This window comes from Loa loa (assembly GCF_000183805.2).
Source record: "Loa loa unplaced genomic scaffold supercont3.6, whole genome shotgun sequence".
NCBI classification, from domain to species: domain Eukaryota; kingdom Metazoa; phylum Nematoda; class Chromadorea; order Rhabditida; family Onchocercidae; genus Loa; species Loa loa.
In genome coordinates this window covers 236,243-256,112 of record NW_018108186.1, presented here as the reverse complement: position 1 = coordinate 256,112, position 19,870 = coordinate 236,243, and the positions used below count along the sequence as shown (strand labels likewise).

Sequence of the window (19,870 nt, the reverse complement as noted above, 5' to 3'; positions counted from 1 at the left end):
TTTTTTTGCTTTCAAAAGTTAGTTGTTTTGCTAGAATTTATCTCTTTAATCTTTAGTTTTCAATTAATTTCGAATTTTATCAGTTTTTTTTTGTTTATTTATGCAAAAGTGAAATCAATCAAACAACCGTTTTCCTTAGTCCTCTCATCGATTTTGACGAATATTCGTTATCGACAACTATTTTCATGTATCATATTAGCAAGTGCCATTTTCATATATAAATCGCTCGATTCGGTTTTATGCAATAATATTTTGGTTTAATGCCTAAGTTAATTAAAGTTACAAAATAATTGAATTTAATATTGGTTCACAAAACAAAATTTTTGCCGATAGACGTTTCGTACTAAAATTTTTTTAGAATAGAAGCTTTGTAATGTGAAGCCTGGTCATGCTGCTTTATTATTAGAGCTGACTTGAGCATCTTGAGATTTTCAGATAATTTGAACAAAAATGCTTGGTATTCCACTGATCTCAGAATATATCCATAGAGTGGTCAAACCACAAATGGTTGCTGATAGAGTGGATTTTTTGAATTATTATGCAACATCACTGCTATTAGCTTTGGTAGCATTGGCTATCTCAGCAAAACAGTATTTCGGTTCACCAATTCAATGCTGGGTCCCTATGGAATTTCGAGGTGAAGGGATCACCGAACTTTATTTATTTGCTTGATTATGAATTCCAAGAGAAAAAAAATTGAGAAATTTACTTTTTAAAAGTTCTTTTGCAGGTGGTTGGGAAAAGTATGCAGAAGATTATTGTTTTATTCAGAATTCATACTATATTCCGTTTACGGAACAGATACCAGAAGAACTACATGAACGGAGAGATCAGATCAGCTATTATCGGGTACTATACTTTCTCCAAATATTCAACTAATGACGATGAAATTGCCGAATATAACTTTTAATCAGCCATTAATAAATTATAGTGAATAACAACTGTTGAATAGGAATAAGTATGCAACGCAGTACTGAATTTATTGCATTTCAGTGGGTACCGATAGTATTAGCGCTGCAAGCTTTGATGTTTTTTACGCCAAACTATTTTTGGAGTATTTTTTATAAAGAAACAGGTAATGTTCCGAGAGCTTTCCTCGGTTGTTAATTCTTTAACACGTTTCTTATTAGCTTTTCATCTTCAATTATTTTCCTCGAAATTAAATTTGCATAGTTCATTTTTGGAAAGATAAGTTGAATGAAATTTTAATTTCTATACAGCATTGAAGCAATTGTAATAATATCTCTTTATAACCTTTCTATTATTTAATAATAAGTAGTTGTTAACTGAAATATTCATTCCATGTTCTAATTAAAGTTTCTATTAATCTCTAATCTAAAATTTCGTCATCTTGAAATCTCACTTGTAATTCTTTAATAGCAATACAACCACAAGGGATAGTAAAGGAAGCTAAGAAATGTTCTACTTTACATGGTCATAGTCGTGACGTAGAAATTCGAAATTTGGCAGAATATATTGGAGATACAGTATCAGTTTTCAATTCTCAGGATAGTTCCAGAATGGTTAGAATTTTATGCAATACTTTTCTGTCTGAAAAAATTTAAGGCTCAATTTCTTTGACAATTTTTTCCGCTAATTTCATTTTTCTAATTTTTCAAAAATTAAATACTGTATTTCAGGGATTTGCTCGATCGGGTCGAAATGCTACAATGTTGTATTTGCTAACAAAGCTTCTTTACGTATTAAACATCATTGGCCAGATTTACATGTTAGATCACTTCTTCGGTGGCGACTATCTGCAGTGGGGCTTTCAAGTATCTCCAAGATTTCATCTTAGTTTCTTCTTTTTTCTAATAGAGATTGAAGATTCCTGGTAAATTTCGAAGATAGAAAAGTGAAATAATTCGTTGGATAGGTTTATCCATAATCAATAGTACTATACAAAACCATTACTGCCATTGCTTATTTCTAACCATCAACATCAATCTATGGTTGTAATTTAGGATTTAGTTTTTCTATATAATAATTGGTCTACCATATATAAGTAAAATACGGAATCATTATGAATTATCGGATTACCGAGTAAGCCAACACCTTGAATCATTCAAGATAACGTATCCACTTGTTAGTCAGTGTTTCAATATTGACTTGCTGAGTTAATATTTTAAATATCACCTTCACCATTGTTTTAATGATCAAAGTTAGGCTAAAAAAGTGTTTTATAGACAATAACGGATGTAGTATCCGGAAAAGAATGGATGGAATCAGCAATATTCCCACGTGTTATCATGTGTGACTTCCAGGTTTAACTTTTTCAACTTCGCTCAACAATTTTGTTTAAATTCATGAAATTTCAACAGATATTCAAAAAACCTTATCCGATAATTGCAAAGCTCTCAAGAAAAAGCAAGAAGATCCTAAGACGAACCATTCATTTTTCTTTCTCTTTTTCAGGTACGTCGCCTCGGTAATGTGCAGCGTCATACGGTACAATGTGTCATAATGATGAATATGATCAACGAGAAATTTTACTTATTTCTCTTGTTTTGGCTTATTTTTGTAGGTGTTTGCACGGTTATAAATTTCTTGTACTATCTTTTTCTGATGTGTATGTCAACAGCACGTGCGCAATTGGTATTGTGGAATATTAACAGACATGAGTGGAAGGTTTGGATTTGGCATTTGTTTTTCATTTATCTTTTTGATTCTTTCATTTTTCATCAAACAAAAACTTTGTTGATTTAATGTTCTTTGGAAATTCTCACTTCCATAAAGTACAGCTAAAGTAAGCGAAATTTTGTATCTTAATACTTTGTGCGAAACTGTCCTCATAGACCTTTTACATATTCAATTCTATTACTGAATTAGAATGAGATTAAATTTAATGTCGGACAACTTTTAGTTGCAACGTTAGTTTATAGACATTGAAAAAATTCTGCATATCTCCAGTTGTCCGGATTTCATAGTGACGATATGAAGCGTTTCGTAGAGGATTTCCTTCGACCTGATGGGGTACTTCTGCTAAAATTTGTCAGTGAACACGTCGATGCCAGAATATCTCGAGATCTTGTTAACGAGCTGATTCGAATTTATTCAAAACAGGTCAGATTGATTTATCAAAGACTTTCCCTTCGTACTATGCAGCTTGTTATTTTGGAACAAATTTTGTTTGAATTATTGCTGAAATTCTGTTGAAATCGGAGTTGTTCAATTGAAAATTAAATTTCAACTAAAGTGCTATAAATTTCAACAATTTTTTCTGCAGCAAAACATATCCATAGAGAATGACAGCAAGCAAACGTCGAGTGTATCTTCAGATGAAAAGGCGTTGCTGACCAATGGCAAGATCAATAAAAAGTATTATGGAAATTTTGGGAAAAATATTAAGGTTTCAATTTTATTTAAATCCATCTTTTCCGATTCCATATGAGTACATTTGTAATGATTTTATCATGTATTTCGCATTTCGTTTTTTCAAGAAAATTTTAGTATTTCGAAAATTTTTTGCAGTTTTGGAAGATTTCATGAACAAAAAAAATATGTGGGAAAAAGTTTTAAGCATTTTCACTCTCTAAGAAAGTTAATTTCTTCCAGTCTCTTTACCCTTCAAAAGGCAATATACCAATACCAAGTCAAATGTCGCGCTCACCACTGTATGGTGCCGGCTACGAAAGTGCCCCTGCTCTGGAAGATCTGGTTGACGGAACCCTACCTATTCGAGCGATGGTACGCGCTCGAATTGCGCAGTCTCAGAATCATCCCACCGAGAATGTTTATGGTAGTCCTGGATCTCAACTGCGGCAGAATACACCTACTGAAGTTTAAATTTGTCAATTGAATTGCTTATGCTAGTTGGACTGTTTGATTTACTATTTTCTCAGCTAGACAGTTTCATGTTTTTCAATGAGACGCTGATTTTGCTGATTTTTGCTTGTCTCGTTATTTCTTGATGGGTTAGGAAGCTCATAAATGGATTTTGTTTGCAAGGAATCATAGCAATTTTAATCAAATTCCTTAAATATATAAATAAAGAACCATTTCCAAATAATCAGAAACTGAAAATAGTCGTAGAAATATTACATTTGAAAGATTAAATGTGTCGCGAAGGTGTCGTTTCTCTTTTTAAACCTTTTGTAATATTGTTTACTTCTTTTTTAAAAACATAAAGACATCATGTTGATCTTTCAATATTATTTTCGTTTCAAACAGTATATATTTTGCGGGAAAAATAGTAATGTATTATTTCTTGAGTTGAAAGTTCACAAACGGCCAGAAATATCACAGCATAGTTTAGTGGATTGTCAACTCAATTTTTGGATTCACTTGTCCTTATCAGTGATGTGCATGTATTTAGTTGCAATTGACAAATGAAATTCGATCGTTTATGATATTGCAGAACATTCCATTTTTCTTCTTTTTTTTTTTTTTTTGTTAAACTTTAACTTTGAACGTACGATTCTGAAAATATTTTTTACTATATACCGTGCATAACATTTAAAAATTTACTACATGTTTCGGATGTATCGTGCAGAAATTAACCTTTCTGATTTCTCGTTTTTGCTACTTCACATTTTTGGTAGAGGAATGGACAATGTCAGGATCATTACTGTATTAAGTGAACATTTTAATATTGGATTTGTTTCAAGCATTCCACATTTGTGTTTCTCATCAAATTTTTCGATTTAAATAAGTTTTTAAAATTTTCTAACATTTTTTTACAAAATGTTAAAGAATTGTTACAGTTCCTTACAACCAATATAATGTCACTTGCCTATTTGGCCATGTTCGATGTGAGCCTTTGTTGCTGTTTATTTTATTTATCCTTCATATGCTTGTCTATTTGTTTGTCTTGTTCATCTGTCTGTTTAATACCACAGAAAGGCTTTTCTTAAATTTAATTACTATCTCATACTATTTTGAGCATTTCACTGGGTACTGAACTCATTATTCCGATGATGTTACTTTGATTCATGATAAAAACTTTTGAAATAACTGAAAATATCTACAGAAAGAAAGAACATCATTATCAAAGTCAATCACTATCACTGATAATCACATTTACACAACGTAGCATTACTGTCCCGCACTTCTTTTCTGTGATGTTTCCGATAATGACTGGTTTTCCTTACATTCTTCTTCTGAAAAAAACCTTAATCGATGGTTGTAATATCTTGCCTGACTTCATGTCATTCTATCATGACACTTTATTCTAGTACGCACAGGCTGTGCACGACAAGTGAAGTCATTTCTGCATTTTGGATAGTATTTTTCTTCTCAGATTGAAATTCTCATCGAAAACTTGAAATTTTGTAAAATTACTTTTGACTAGAATAATCCCGTCGAGTTCTTCGACAACTTCCTCAAAAATCTTTTCTGGATTATTGTCACCATCAACCTGGGAAAAAATTGGTTCTTTCGTCAAAAAAATCAAAATAAAAGAGGAGCAACATAAACAAACATGCTTAAATGCAGAATTAAAGATGACGGGGATTTGAACTCTTTCTTGCTTCCTATCCAAAGAATTGTTTCAGATCATAAAATAGCAAGCAACTTGTCACTAGGATATTAATAATAAGCTTGACAGGGTAATCCTTCGAACTAATTTAGCTTAAGATGCATCTTCTCAAAACATCTCGAGTTAGTATTAGGATAGAGTAAACTGTACTCATACACATACCACTTTAAGCTTTCCTTTATCATCGAAATATTTTAGCATCGGTAGTGTATTCTGCTTGAACATCTGCAGACGAGCATTTATTGCTTCCGAATTGTCGTCTGCATAGTTTGAAACAAAAAAAGTTTGGAGTAATTAGAAGTTTCTGAGTATTTGATGAGACGATAATATTGCTGCGAACTTTAAACTATTTAAGCATTCCATGACATTCAACGTTAATACACCTACACCTTTTAATTACCTGGCCTGACTACCACCTCATCCTTTTTGCGTTTCTCGATAGTTTTAGTGCAAAATTCTTCAGTGCAATCGATTAAGACCACCAAAGCAAGACGATTAGTCTGGAATGAAGTTGTTTTAGTCATTTCCATTGAAATGCTTTAGATCTCCTAACTCACTAATACCTGATTTTCAAAATCGACAGCTTGATTCTTCGCCCGCGGATAACCTTCAATAACATAACCACTACTAATATTATCTTCCTCGTAAATTTTTGAGTATAGTAATTCACGACAGATTTTCTGAAATAAATGGTATTAAAAAGGTTTCTCCTAAATACATTGAAACACCAAACTTCAATAAAATTCCTAAGACAACAATTAATGCAACTGAAAATGAAGGAAAGTCAACTTATCGCTGAGAATAAAATTGCTACCGTAGGTACCGGTTCACCGGCATCTATTTTCTTCCCGATTCTTTGCCACAATTGATCATCCGCATTTGATCGTACCTCTTTCCTAAGCAAATCGCCCATACTAAGATACATGAAACCATCATATCGTCGGGCTATACGCTTTGAAATTTCCGCTTTATTAGATCCTGGAGGACCTGAACCATATTCAAATTGCTATTTTATTTAGTTTTTTGGTGAACTATGCGAAGATAACAATTGATAGAGGTCAATCAATCAATTGATAGAGAGTAATTGTATTTAATTTTGAGATATTATTGTGCAATTCGAAAATTTCCGGCTCTATTAAAAATTTCAAGCATTCAAGATTGAAATCAAATATAATTATATATTTTTTAAAACTATATATACTTCAGTCTCAGAATTTGTTAGTAGCCAGACATAGTCTGAATGTGTACATAAGCATAGACTTCGTTAAAAGCACACTTCTTTGATTAATAAAACTGAATTTTTTATATCTGATGAAGCCATAAAATCACTCTAATATAGTAAATATTTGATGAAGGATGATTGCTATATTTTAAGTGTTCAAGTTTATTTCAGTGCCAATAAGTTTAATATATATTAAAATCGGCATCCGGTAAAGAAAATAATTTATTATTTCGGAAATAAAAACAGGAAATAGTTTATTTATTTAGTTTCGTAAGATGCTGTGTTAAAATAAAATGCCGAAATTCCTCTCACCAACAATGACAATAGCTAATGCGTTATTGGGTAGACCTGGAGGAAAGCGGTTATCCACTACGGATGTATTTGATTTTGAATCGGACGATGGTCCACCAGCCAACTGGTCTGAAACGTAATTTCAGTAACAATTACGTCAATATTTCAATATTAATGGAAAACAAAAATAACAATTTTATTGGAAAAGCTGGAAACAATTTCAACTTTCCTTTCACGCGTCTTTTATTTTTATGCAGTACAAAAGAGAAAGAAAAGTTGTGAGCATACAGAAACAAAATATTGAACTTCTAAAGTCGACAAGAATCTGAAGCAGAAACCACATCATCCCTGATGTTTAAAATCTTATTCTGTTACAAGAGGATAAGATAAAGATCGTAGTCATATTCCATAGTAAGCCAAGGTATTGAAACCATTCTCATTCCTTACAACCAATTTAGATTTCATAGCGCTTCATTATCTTCCCATTTGATTCCTCTGTTTTACAGATATTTTTATTGTTATCGTTGGTTAATTGTTCTATTCACAACACTTATCATTCTTGACTGCTTATGACTGTGATTGAAAAGATTGAATTTTGTTGGGATTCGTAAATAAAATGATACAAGGTTATACTTCAAATACAATACAGATGCACCTCCTCAGACTGTACACGGTCAGGTTTTTATTCCAGAATATCGCTTACTTTTTAATTTGTTTCTTTTTTCAAAGTTAAAGGATTTTCATGGTACTTTAAGCTCATCTGTTGATAATGAGGAGAAGCTTGAAGCTTGCATGTCTTTGTGAGGTGCGAACTAAGGCATTTGCCTTCAGGTAGAGCCTCTCCTTCTAAACAGCTCTTAAATAACGAATTAGACAAAGTCTGTCCATGAAAAGGATGGGTTCGCTAGTCATCCGTCAACTATTCTAGGAGAAGGACTTTAACCTCGTTTAATGCCTAAGAATATCCATCTAGGAGAAGGAAACTCATAACAAAATATACGTCCCAAGAACCTCACTACCATCGTCTTAGCTTACTAGGCCCTGTTAGATGAACTTTAGAAGTAAAGGAATAGTTCCGCGCATGTCATGTCTCACCTAAAAAATCTTTTGCGAAGACTGAAAAGAGCAGTGACTGGATCTTCGGTTGCGAAGCCTAGCTAATATGACGAGATGTCGAATGTGTAGTGTAAGAATTCATTTAACTTAAACTATTGAGCAACAATGTTGTAGCTAGTTTCTTGACAAGAACATCTAGACAGAATTTAGGATGAGAGAAGATAAGATAAAAGGTGTTCCCGATCATTATCAGTGAAGTATGCCTGAATACAAATAAAAGCCTGAAACATTGTTGAGAATGAACTCAAGAACTTTTGCATTACAATTTTTCTACAAAATCCTAAGAAGGAATGCAAAATGGAAAATTCTGTAATTGTTTGGAGTAAAACTTACTTTCACTTTTGTTACTATGCACTGATTGATTTTTACTTTTGGCGCTGTATATAGATCGGTGCGACATTTCGGATGATTTTGAAGTTTGCGAAATTGTCCTGCTCATTTTGTTCAGCGTCTTTTTAGTGTTCGGTCTGCCTTAAACTTGCAAACAGTGCCAAAAAATTACAGAAACGGTAAGTTTGTTGAAAGGCATGTAATAAATGGAGACTCATTATGTTTTTCTACTTTTTGAGTAAAATAAGTTAAGCAGTAAAGTAAGGTAAGTTGAATAAAGTAAGTGCTAAATAATACAGAAATATTTTAAAATAATTTCAGAGTTTTTGAAAATTATATGAATATTTGAAAGAAATGGTATAGTAAATACGCCTAAATGATCCAATGTCGACGTGATTTTAAATTCAGTCTATTTTAATCAATTAAGACTCATAATTAAACAAGATACAAGAATTCCTTACTTGATGTCTGTGGTGACACTTCCACATTTGATGCATCATTTGTAGCATTCGGCATAATTGGTGTCGATTGTGTTGCAGCTTCTAAATTAACCTTTCCAGTTAATTTACAATAATTCGATATAAACTGTACGAAGTTATTTATTCATCATTTTTCCCCAGTTTTTGAGGTCATGAATATGTGAAAAAGTTTACCACCGGTAGTTTCTGATATCTGTGGCCTTTCACGTGCTTCTGCACCTGTTGCTGCTCCTATCGTGGGAACAGTTTTGATTTCATCGGGTTTTGACTTATTTACCTGCAAAACAGATTAAATTTTAATTAATTCACAAGCGATTAGCAAATTTTCGATTCGAAAACTCAAAAACAATTCCAAACATTTTATCTTTATAAGAGGATCAAAGATCTGAAAGCATTAATTGTCACATTGCAGAATTAGTGAAAATAAATACATTATATATGTCATTACGGAGTCGTGATACATTTACTTCAAAATAATTCATAAAAGTGTTATGAAACGAGAAATTATAGAAATGTACGAGAAGATTGAAATTAGAAGTACCACATTTCCCTTGGATGATGATTCACGTTTTGAGGCAGTTAACGGCTTTTCATTTTCTGAAATTGATAAAACTTGCAGAAACTACTGACTACCATAAAATTAGCTCTGGTGTGCAGTCAGAAATGTTAAAAGCAATATTTTCTTTATTACTTACATTAGAAGCATGTCTAAGTCCGAACAGAAAGAATGTGTTGAAGAGTTTGCAAGTGCGGTCCTAAAAAAACCATTGAACGCGTCAAGCGCAGTTTATCAACCTTCCTTATATGTCCTAGTTTTTGAAATTACTTATGATTTTCCTGTTTATAATTTTTGATTAAAAATCTGTTCTTTTATTCAGATGGTTCTTGGTGATTCATGATTTTTCAAATTTTTTGTCAATGAAATTACATTTTGAAATTTCCCTAAATTTTACCAGCTGGTGTTTCTGGTGTAGGTTTCTCAGATGCTGACGTTGTTGTATTTAATATATCTCTCGCTGTTACCGGAGAATTTAAAGCTGACGTAGCAGGCTCAGCTTCCGTTTCTGCAGCACTGGTCTGTCTTAGATCTTCTTTCTGCTCATTCTCTCTTACTTCTGTTTTTGTCGCCGGACGTAATTGATTTTCAGAAATTTGTGCAGTGGCTACTGCAGCTTCTACAATTGCTGCAGCTTGTGTCACAGTAGCAACCTGAAAATTTTTACGTTTTTTAAGTCAGGAAATATGTTTGTGTAATGCCGTGAATATCCATATCATTCTGATTTTGAACACAGCTTCACTTCACAATTACTGAAATAGCTCGAAAACTGCAGAAATGGAAAAACTGAACGTCACATGAAGATTATGCGTGAATTAAGCTTACAGCATTAACAATACAAAAAGAATTGGTTAAAACAATGTGTGTGAAGTTAGGCGCAATGAGCTTAAACCAATAAGCGCTTTGAAATTATCAAAGCGCTAGATTTGACTAAATTGCCATTTCAGTCTAGACATTTATTGTCCTTTACTTCTTTCTTGTGACTTTTGCCACAAAATTCAACCACCACTTGGCCAACCTTATATCTCTTGAATGCAAATTAGGCCAAACCATTTAAACTGTTAATATGATTCACTATATTTCATCAACTTATCCGTCATAACGCTTCACTCAAAAATTTGGACCTTTCGAACAATATATTTGACAAAAGGTTTTTGATTTAACGTAAAAGGACGAGTGAACAGATATTAGCTCACTCCTTTCCATAACTCTCAACTCATCACTTATCTGTTATCATAGAGGGTGAGATATTTATGTAATAATATTGAATTCCTACCAAAATTTCCAATCCGTGTTCTTAAGCAAAACGTATTAGTTTTTTTTTTATTTTGAAGTTTCAGGCTTCTAAAATACTGCATTGTTTCACTGCAAATTCAAATATTTTTAGGTACCGTATCAGGTCGTTGTAATGGTGATCCCGCTCTTGAAGCCACTTTTGAAGTTGTGACTGGAACGCCAAGTTCCATTGCTCGCTGAATTAACAATTTCATACGTTCAAAAATCCATTGATCAGTTTGTTCTCCAGGTATCTGAAATTCCAGAAATAATTTAAATATTAAAGAAGTTAAAGAGAACCTTCTGAGGACAAATTGAAAAGTATATAAGAGACAAGAAAATGGACAATAATCAGGAAGCACTCTTGAATAAAACAATTCGTTGAAATTAAATGCATTTTAGTCAAAGTATTCCCACTCGTTGTATAAGTTATCAGCTGACCAGATGTAGCAATCGTTGGTCATCAAAATATTTGGCGCTTGGCAAAGTTTTGAGCTTGAATTCACGAATTTTGGCATCAATTACTTCTATATTTAATCCACGACTTTCCATATGTTGTCGTAGCGTATCTTCATCGTAATCCAGAATCATTGCCATATTTACAGGTCTTACCTGAATTAATTATTTCTACAGATAGTGAGAGAAATTGATTAGAAGATCATTTATTTATACAATTCGATTTTGTTCGCAGAATTTTCTCACCTCACGTTCGAAATTCTCAACCTGTCGTGCTTCACGTGGAAAACCTTCAAGAAAGAAAGCTTTTGCATTCCGATGCTTACTCATTTCCGCTTTTACAAGTCCAAGCGCTAAATTATTGGGTATCAATTCGCCTAAAAGATAATCAAAATATTTGTACAAAAAACTTCATTCTTTTTACTTTACTAGTCAAACTTTTAAAGTGAAAATATTTGTTTTCAATAAATTTCTGCAACTATTGTTCTTCAAAGGTGATAAATAAAAGAATTGATTGTCAGGCTTATATAACTTTAGCACTGGTCAACTTCAAATGAACCGCAAGATTTTGATGAATCCTGAAATGAATAATGGATATGCAAATATGCACAGTACATATAGAACAATATTTGTTAAAGTGAGGTAGCTAAAAAGCTTTAAGAAGACTAAAATGGACCTCGCTGATACCGCTGTGCTGCTTCTTTCCATTCGACATCAGTGTTCTGATATTCTGCGATCGCCGCTCGGATCACATCGGGCATGCAAATATGCACAAGACCGAATTTACTTAAAACTTCCTGCACTCGAGCTGCATGTCGTGTTTTGCCACCTCCTGGACCTCCTGCAGAGAGAAGAATTTTTTCAGTGTAATAATATTGCATAAAGATTTTTAGATATCACTGCAATCATTGCATTTTATTTGTGACTGCATTGGGGGATAAGTCTTTTTGGTACGGTCATCCAATCATTTATCTGATAATAGTTAACTAATTTTGTTTATTTGAATTACAACACTGGAAACTTTCAATACTATTTGCTAGAGCTATCTTTGAACGGGAAATATTACCTCCACTTATCATTGGATAGAATCAATAGTGCAACTTTACTTCGATGTGGAAACTATACGATATGATTGAAATTTAACAAAATTAATATTAAATTATTCTGATAACTGGAAATAGCAAAGAGATTATTCACAAAACATTGAACATACCCATGAATAAAATGATCGGCACGTCCGGTATTAATGTTGCATCTGTAGTTTTCATAACGGATGATGGTTGAAGCGAAGGTTTGTTGCTGATAGTAGCCGCAGAAGGAACGATCGATCTATTAGGACTAACTCTGAAGCAATGAACTTGAGATGATAGCGCATATCTCTGCAGTTAATTAGAGTATTATGGGAAATTCTGAAAAAAAAGAAACAGTTGTATTGGAATTCTCATTCATTAAGATAATTTGCTATGGCAATAAATGTTGTAGGAAAAATGGTACAGAATAACAAAAAAGTAAAAAGAGTGTAGATTGCTATTCGAATGTAGAAGTCAAGAAAGACCGCTACATTGTAAAAAAAAAAAAAAAAGCCTAGCAGGAGATTTGGGTGATCTGAATTCTCTCTTCACAATTTGGAAAGAAAAGGAGGAGGAAGAGGCTGTATTTTTTGTTATGAAAGTTCATAATTATTAGTGATAAATGGTGATAGTAGGCGGAAATCTTCTGCAAAAGAGATTTTAAAAAGTAATAGAAGCAGAAAAATCTGTGTAGAAAGGTACCACAGAAGTACCTATTAGAGGAGTTCAAGAAGAATAGGAATGACATCGGCAATATGCAAGAGATTTGCAGTTCCTTTATTGACGAAAATTGCAGCAAAGAGTTGCTTGAGGAGAAACACAGCCCGGAATTCAAAATCTTTCAAAAGCATTTCTGTTTCATCTTGTCATTTTCTATTCCTAATAGAATTGAGAAAGTGAACCTTTTAGTTTGTTTAGTACCAGGTGTCCTTGACTTTGCTCCTTTCTTTGGCTTTTCAGTTTGTGAAACTTTCAAACCTAAAAAATGCTCTTGAAATCTTCAAATTCATTTGAAATTTTTAATTTTAACTCTCTAGCTTGGTGATATTAGGCTGTAATATCTGAAAATGTGCCTTTTCTTAAATACCTGCAGAGAATTACAGGTACATTTTCTAAATACAGACATATGTTTCATTGAAAAATTGAAAAAGACATAAAGATCAGAAATTCTAAATACAATATCACTAAATTATGCAAAAAAAAAAACCGAAAATAAAAGCAATCACCTAAAATTTTGAATTATTTTCATAATTCATTATTTAAATTGAAGGTATTTTTTGCAATTTAAATCATTTTGTCTCAAAAATTTCCACCATAAAATGGTTTTATTGGTCAAGCAACTTGGTCTGTAAAAAACCTTTTCTCAATTAAATTAAAAAGTATTCAAAAGAAGACAGTTACCCTCATGGTCGAGTTTCGGAAAATATTAATAATATATAGCAACTACTTTTTATGCCAAATCTAATTAATTATTATCAATAAAGCTTAGCAGTTATTGGATTTTAGATGGACTTTTATTTATCAAATGTAACAATTTTTACAGCTTTAAAAACAAGAAGAGATTTCAAATAGGTGGTCAGATGGACTGGATGATTCTTATTCTTGATAATCCATTTCTGGAAGAGTTTGAAGAAATTTATCGAAGATTTTTCGTTCGAAGTTTAAACGGTAAGAAATGAAAAATGAAAAATATGAGAAACATATAGGTTGACATACATTACGAGTGATAGCAGCTTGCGCGTGACATCGGATATAATTTATTAATTTTAATTAATTAATTACGATCATTCCTTGTGAAGGTGGTCGAAATAAATAAAAATGAGATAGAATAAAAAAAAATGAAAATAGAGATAGGATAAATAGAGAAGAGTAAAAAAACAAAGATGATGGAATTGAAAAGGAGAAGAGAATGGCAGTGGTTGAGGTAATCATATGCACTTCGGGAAATGAAAAATTCTTACAAAGTTGCTTTGCTTGTTGAGTCATGCATAAATGACATGCAAAAAAGCGGAGGAGCAATTTGATATATTCAAATTGATACTCATAACTCTTTTTCTAAAGTTTGTTATATTTGTCACACCTTCGAATTTTCATTAGTGACAAAAAATAACCTGTGTTTTACAATTTTGCTTTAACGCACTTGCTCTCGGCTACGAATTTGCAAAATGTATTTTAGATTTTCTAACGCTGGATACAACCAGCTTAGGTTTCTGGTTGAATTCATGGTTTACTAAGATTGGATGACCAGATTACTTGCTTTTCTTTTGACTCATTCTCTTCTAACGAAACATTAGAGAGCAAAAATGTTACTCAAGATTTTCACATTTTTAATTCGGCATATATCAACTGACCAGGTTTGACGGGCGGTTCTTCATACTCTTGAAGCACTTTTTTGTCAACAAATGAATCCCATTTGTATTCGAAATTCGGATTTTGACGTACTTTATTGAGGGAACTTTCCAGGAATGCAATCGGATCTTCTGGTTTGTTACAAATCAATCCTGTTATTAGACTCTGCAATCCCATTATCATACTTTGTGAAGTTTCATTTTGGTAAATTTCTGAGAAATTTCACTACTAGTTTTAGAAAGTATCTGGTTAAAATACAAAGGAATCTGAGCAATATGCTAATCATTAAAGTTAATATTCAATAATTTTTGAGTTTTCAAAGTTGGAGTTTGTGAACAGAGATCAAGGTTGAAAGAGCAGGATAATAAGGACAGTACACAGCTCATGGGAATATTACCGCTACTTCTACAATTAAAGTCCGAAGGAATCTCCTCAGAATTCAGTCATCTAATTCTAAAACATTTATAAAGATGAGGTAAACAAACCTGTGTCTGAAAAATAAAATTCAAAAGTTGTACTTTAGTAAGAAATTATGTCGATGCTGGAGATAGGTCTTGAACTTGCAATTTTGGATTACTAGACATACACTCTAACTGACTGCAACGTTATCCTTAGAAAATTCTGGGTAAATAAGCTGATCCAAAAAATTGAATTTAAAGGTTTTGTTAAGAAATTTTTTTGCTAGAGACAGCTGTAATCACAAAACCATATTCATTCTTTAAATCTGCAGAGATCTCGAGGATATTTTTATGACTTCGAGGGGATAATGATGATTTTCAGTTTATAACTCTTCCAAAATATTTAGCACATTTTTCCAATTTCTTTGTATAACGACACTATTCGTATTTTGTCCAACAGCATGCTATTACTTCTCGATACATAGATCGCTAGATAGACTTACATAGATCGTTAGATATCCTTAATAGATCGCTATATAGCCTTACATAGATTGTTAGATAGCCTTATATAGATCGCTAGATAGCCTTATAGATCGCTAGATAGACTCATATAGATCTGGTTTTTCCAACTCTCTTTGCAACGATCGCTTCTTAGTGGTAAATAATTTCTCGAAATGACTGATTTAGTTTCAAAAGATTTTGATTAGAAAGAAAAAAATTCATGTAAGAAGGCACGAAACTTTGACAAGAAAAAACTCTTCTATTCTATTCAACTTTGACAAATCACTGAAATATACATGTAAAATTGTTCTTACTCAAATCAACGTTCAAGTTGAGATACGACCTTTATGCCTAATTTAAATATGATAGATCTATTCTATCTACAAGCACTTTGCATCTGGATCAACTAGATGCCCAAAGATGATTGTACAAATCATCAGGGAAAGGCAGATCATGAAACAATTTTTATATCAAAACTCATGAGTAATAAATAGTAGTTCCGTCTGAATTTAGCCTTGGTGAATAAACTTTTTGTTTACAATTTACGCACATATCAGACTAATATATCGTAATCACTCAGCGTTCGTGAAAAATGGTAGCGGCTTCGAAAAGTTTTACAAAACCCAGAAAGTAACTGAATATGTCAACCAGCAATATTTCAGAAAAAGATTAATACCGCGGACAATTGTGAATATAAGGAAATCGAGATGATAGATTTAGAGAAATAAGAAAACAAAATGTGAACAAAAACGGAATGTAGCAAGAGTAGTTAGTTATCTTAACTGGGCCAATTACAATTATATGCAATGAAAGAATGAATGGGGACATGATACATTCTTAAAGATTTCCTGGTTTACATCAATCATTTCAACTTAAATTTTAGTCGAAAATTGTTGTTTAACATTGCCATACACAGCAATTTAATGGAATTGGATGACAATGGTACTGAAGCAGTACTTTGAAAAAGGAAACAATCATCTGTAAGAAATCCATCAGAGAGTTTTTGGAATTGCAAGGTTTGGGATTGATAAGAAAAAACCGGCCAAATAAGTGAAAGCCTGAAGAAAGCAGAAAAATTGCTCACTAACAGAACGGCCGTGTATAGTGGTAAATATCTTTCACAATTTCCATTCTCATAAACCTTCCTATGAGAATCCCGATCTCCCTGACAACAGTAACCGGCCTTCTTGGACATTATACCTTCCTATTTGTTAACACTGATAGTAAAAATTGATATCAATGAGAAAAAAAGACTATAAGAAGTAAGAAATACTGACCTGAATCAGATGATTAATCAGAAAGGTAAGTTGCTTTCATTCATTTTTTGCTTCTTCAACTTCATTACCTATGCATTGAGTTTCAAAAGTCAACACATAGCCACCGGATGTATGAATAATATAAATTGTTGAAAATAATCATATCTCATTTCTTGTTCTCGTTTTACCTTCGCTTATTACCTGACAACTGGCCATTCAGTTGACTTACTCAGATTTACCTCACTTCTTTTAAGTCCTAAGTAAGAATCAAAGTATTGCGCTCAAAACCGATCATTAATACCTAAAAGTTACTGTAGAAAAGCAATGACTTCACTGCTTAAAATTATTACTGACTTTATCAATATAATGTGTCTTTCAACTTTTTTTTAATGATATCAAATTATCAGAAAATCATCAATTAATGATCCAGTATTAAACAATTTTGTTTTATAATTGCCTTGCAAATTAGTAAAGTTTATAAATTTAACAAATTTATATAAAGCTGAAAATGAGGAAAGAACCTCAAAGAGTTGCGGTATAGCGTGTTCCTGAAGATAACGTTTAGCTTCAGCACCCATCAGTCGTCACTTACGGCTAAATTTAGGATTCTGCTGAAAAAAATTTTCTTCTATTTAATAAGCATTAGAATTGTATAAAGTGTTAATCTTATTCCCTTCACTTTTTTCATAAATATTACCATTCACTTAATTAATTGGAAATTTAAAGTAGTCATATGTTTATTTTTAAAATAAATCTTGTATGCTGCTTACGTTTCATTCTATTCAAAAGTTTCGAAGATCTACAATGGGCAACATTAACGAATAGTTTTGCTACTGTAAAGATAGTAGGACGTCACTTTTTTTTATTCATATAGTCAAAGAAGTCTGTCTAAAACACAAATCACTTTTTTATCTTTGTATCCAACCTTTGACCTTAACTTCCTCTTATCATCATCTGAATTTTGCGTTAATGGCCGTATCTCAATTTCCGGATGGAGGACTGAGAATTGTGTCTCCGATGATTTCGCCATCTTAAATTTTCTCTGAATGACGCATATCTTCATCCTTTTTAGGTTGGCTACGTAAGAAGAAAAGGTAAAGTTCCCAATTTATTTAGACCGATGCTTAATTAACTACCTTGTCCAGAACAAAAACAGAGTATTTCAGTTTCGAGCTTAGGCACATACAAGCAAAAAAAAAAATCATTAAGTCGGAGCTAAATCTTTCATCTTTTCTTATAAATCGAAAGCGAATTGCATTTCTAACATCACATCAATTCAAAAATCATCCTTAAGATGTCCCCAGCTATATTTCATGCTGTGTTTTTGTAAAATTTAAGATCTCCAAGGTCTCATTAGCTTTCATTTTTTCTATCTAATCAAGTAAATTCATTTAATCCCTGCAGAAAACATTTCTCGCGCACTACTAGTAATTTCATCATTCAAAGAGAGAAATTTGAAAAAAATGTCATCATCCCTATTTTGAAATTTTCCATCGCCATGACAACAATATAGTGTGACACCAATATTCAAAATGCAGCAATAGTTTTGCGACACTTTTCACAGTGTTCATTTTTTGCCTTTTACAGCTTTTTAGGTATATTACTCGGAAGTATGCATCAAATATATTTTCTCCTGATTGATAAGAAATATTTATAATAAAAGTAGGAAATAATCTTTGGAAATAAAAGGATGTAATTTACAGTATCGTCAGGTGTGTTAACATTATTGCACAAAAAAGCAGTAGATCAATAACGACAGCAGGAGTACAGTAGGATGGATAAGGCATACTAATTCACGAACTTAGGATATGAAGAAGAACTTCAAACCGAAATGGATTGGTCGCCTTCTCTCTGTCCTCCCACAATCTTCCCAATATTTCTGTTATTTCTTGACAACTTTCTTCCTCGCCATTCATTTAATGGAAATGGAAATGAACAAATCGAAGAAATCAAAATGAGCATAAAGCACAAACCATTTTACAATAATCATTCTACTGTTATGCAATTAATTAACCTATAAATGTGTTGTTGAAGGATGGGGAGTTGGTTGTGGCTGATTTAAAACTGACTGCACGATTGTGAGCTTCTCGTTCCCTTATTTTAAATCAGCCTGGTTGCTATGACGATTTCACTGACTTGATTGGATTTCAAATACAAATACCACTAACACATTCATACATATTGTCTGATCAAAACAACCAAACAAATGTTGTCTTGTTCATACTGTCCAGTATTATTATATTCATCTTTCCCACTTTATCTGATTGGAAAATCGAAGTAAATGCTAAATTTATTTTTCAAAAATAAATTTTCAATAATATCCAAATCAATTGGCTGTTCAGGTAGAGCTATGTTAGCCTTCTCTAGTTTTTCCAACAAATTTTTCAAAAAAAAATTTGTTATATTCAAAATCTTAAAAATATTAGTAATTATTGCAATTAACATAACATACAAATAAGGGATTGCTTATTTTGATAACATTTCAATGAATGTAAACAGTCGTAATTAAATTGAATGCACTAAACTAATACAATGCCAGCAGTAATAGTTTAATTATTTACTGATTGTACAAATCACTTATAGATTTATTGTCATTAGAATTTGTGGATTTCAGGCTGCAATCAGAAGCATAATTTTAGCACTAAAGCCAACTTTCCTTTAAAATGAATTCTTCCAGCTTGGCGGTTTTAAATTCATTATAAATACAAATTCTCTTTCCTTTTTTTTTTTTGTTTTGAAAACCCCAGTATATTCGCAATATCTGCGATCATGCGTGAAAAGTGGTGTCAGGAGGAATGCAACCGATCAACTGATAATCGAAATAAATGCAGCCATTTGCAATAGTAACAGTACGCCCTTCTGCTTTGGCTTTTCGTATTTCTGCTTCCAAAGTCAAAATGTCCATACCTGGCGGAACCTTGGCCAGAGCTGCTGCCTGTTGCATCATCATCGCTATACCCATTCCAACGCCATACCTGAAGTCAAAGTTTACAAGTGTATACGGGGTATTTTCTGCATGTTCCCGAGAGTTTTTAATTCATTTTTTAAATCCATGTTTGTTTTCCTAAACATGAATGTTTTTAATTATAAATGTT

At 32.4% G+C, this 19,870-nt stretch overlaps 3 protein-coding genes across 3 annotated transcripts in view; 1 reads left to right on the top strand and 2 right to left on the bottom strand.

The window, feature by feature from the left end:
• Positions 1-450: 450 nt before the first annotated feature.
• LOAG_00714 (innexin family protein) lies at positions 451-3,786 on the top strand (the record flags this gene model as incomplete). The annotated part of the gene is made up of 10 exons (XM_003136254.1): positions 451-637; positions 731-849; positions 994-1,075; positions 1,381-1,523; positions 1,641-1,775; positions 2,187-2,264; positions 2,416-2,628; positions 2,911-3,063; positions 3,227-3,349; positions 3,556-3,786. 10 exons carry the CDS (start codon positions 451-453, stop codon positions 3,784-3,786), a joined length of 1,464 nt encoding a protein of 487 aa, XP_003136302.1.
• Positions 3,787-4,841: 1,055 nt separating this feature from the next.
• Positions 4,842-14,803, bottom strand: LOAG_00713 (hypothetical protein; the record flags this gene model as incomplete). The annotated part of the gene is made up of 19 exons (XM_003136253.2): positions 4,842-5,099; positions 5,281-5,356; positions 5,639-5,736; positions 5,877-5,976; positions 6,040-6,156; positions 6,291-6,463; positions 7,011-7,118; positions 8,439-8,576; positions 8,897-8,977; positions 9,089-9,191; positions 9,456-9,511; positions 9,868-10,123; positions 10,862-10,999; positions 11,187-11,357; positions 11,448-11,578; positions 11,878-12,042; positions 12,415-12,545; positions 13,174-13,249; positions 14,623-14,803. 19 exons carry the CDS (start codon positions 14,801-14,803, stop codon positions 5,035-5,037), a joined length of 2,364 nt encoding a protein of 787 aa, XP_003136301.1. The 3' UTR covers positions 4,842-5,034.
• A 4,739-nt stretch (positions 14,804-19,542) lies between these two features.
• The window catches only part of LOAG_00712 (hypothetical protein), a gene marked incomplete at both ends in the record, with an annotated part of 513 nt that continues 185 nt past the window's right edge, over positions 19,543-19,870 (bottom strand). The window contains one exon of the mRNA XM_020445526.1: positions 19,543-19,787. Within this exon, the coding sequence (XP_020304023.1) occupies positions 19,543-19,787 (245 nt within the window). The remainder of the gene's footprint in view (positions 19,788-19,870) is intronic.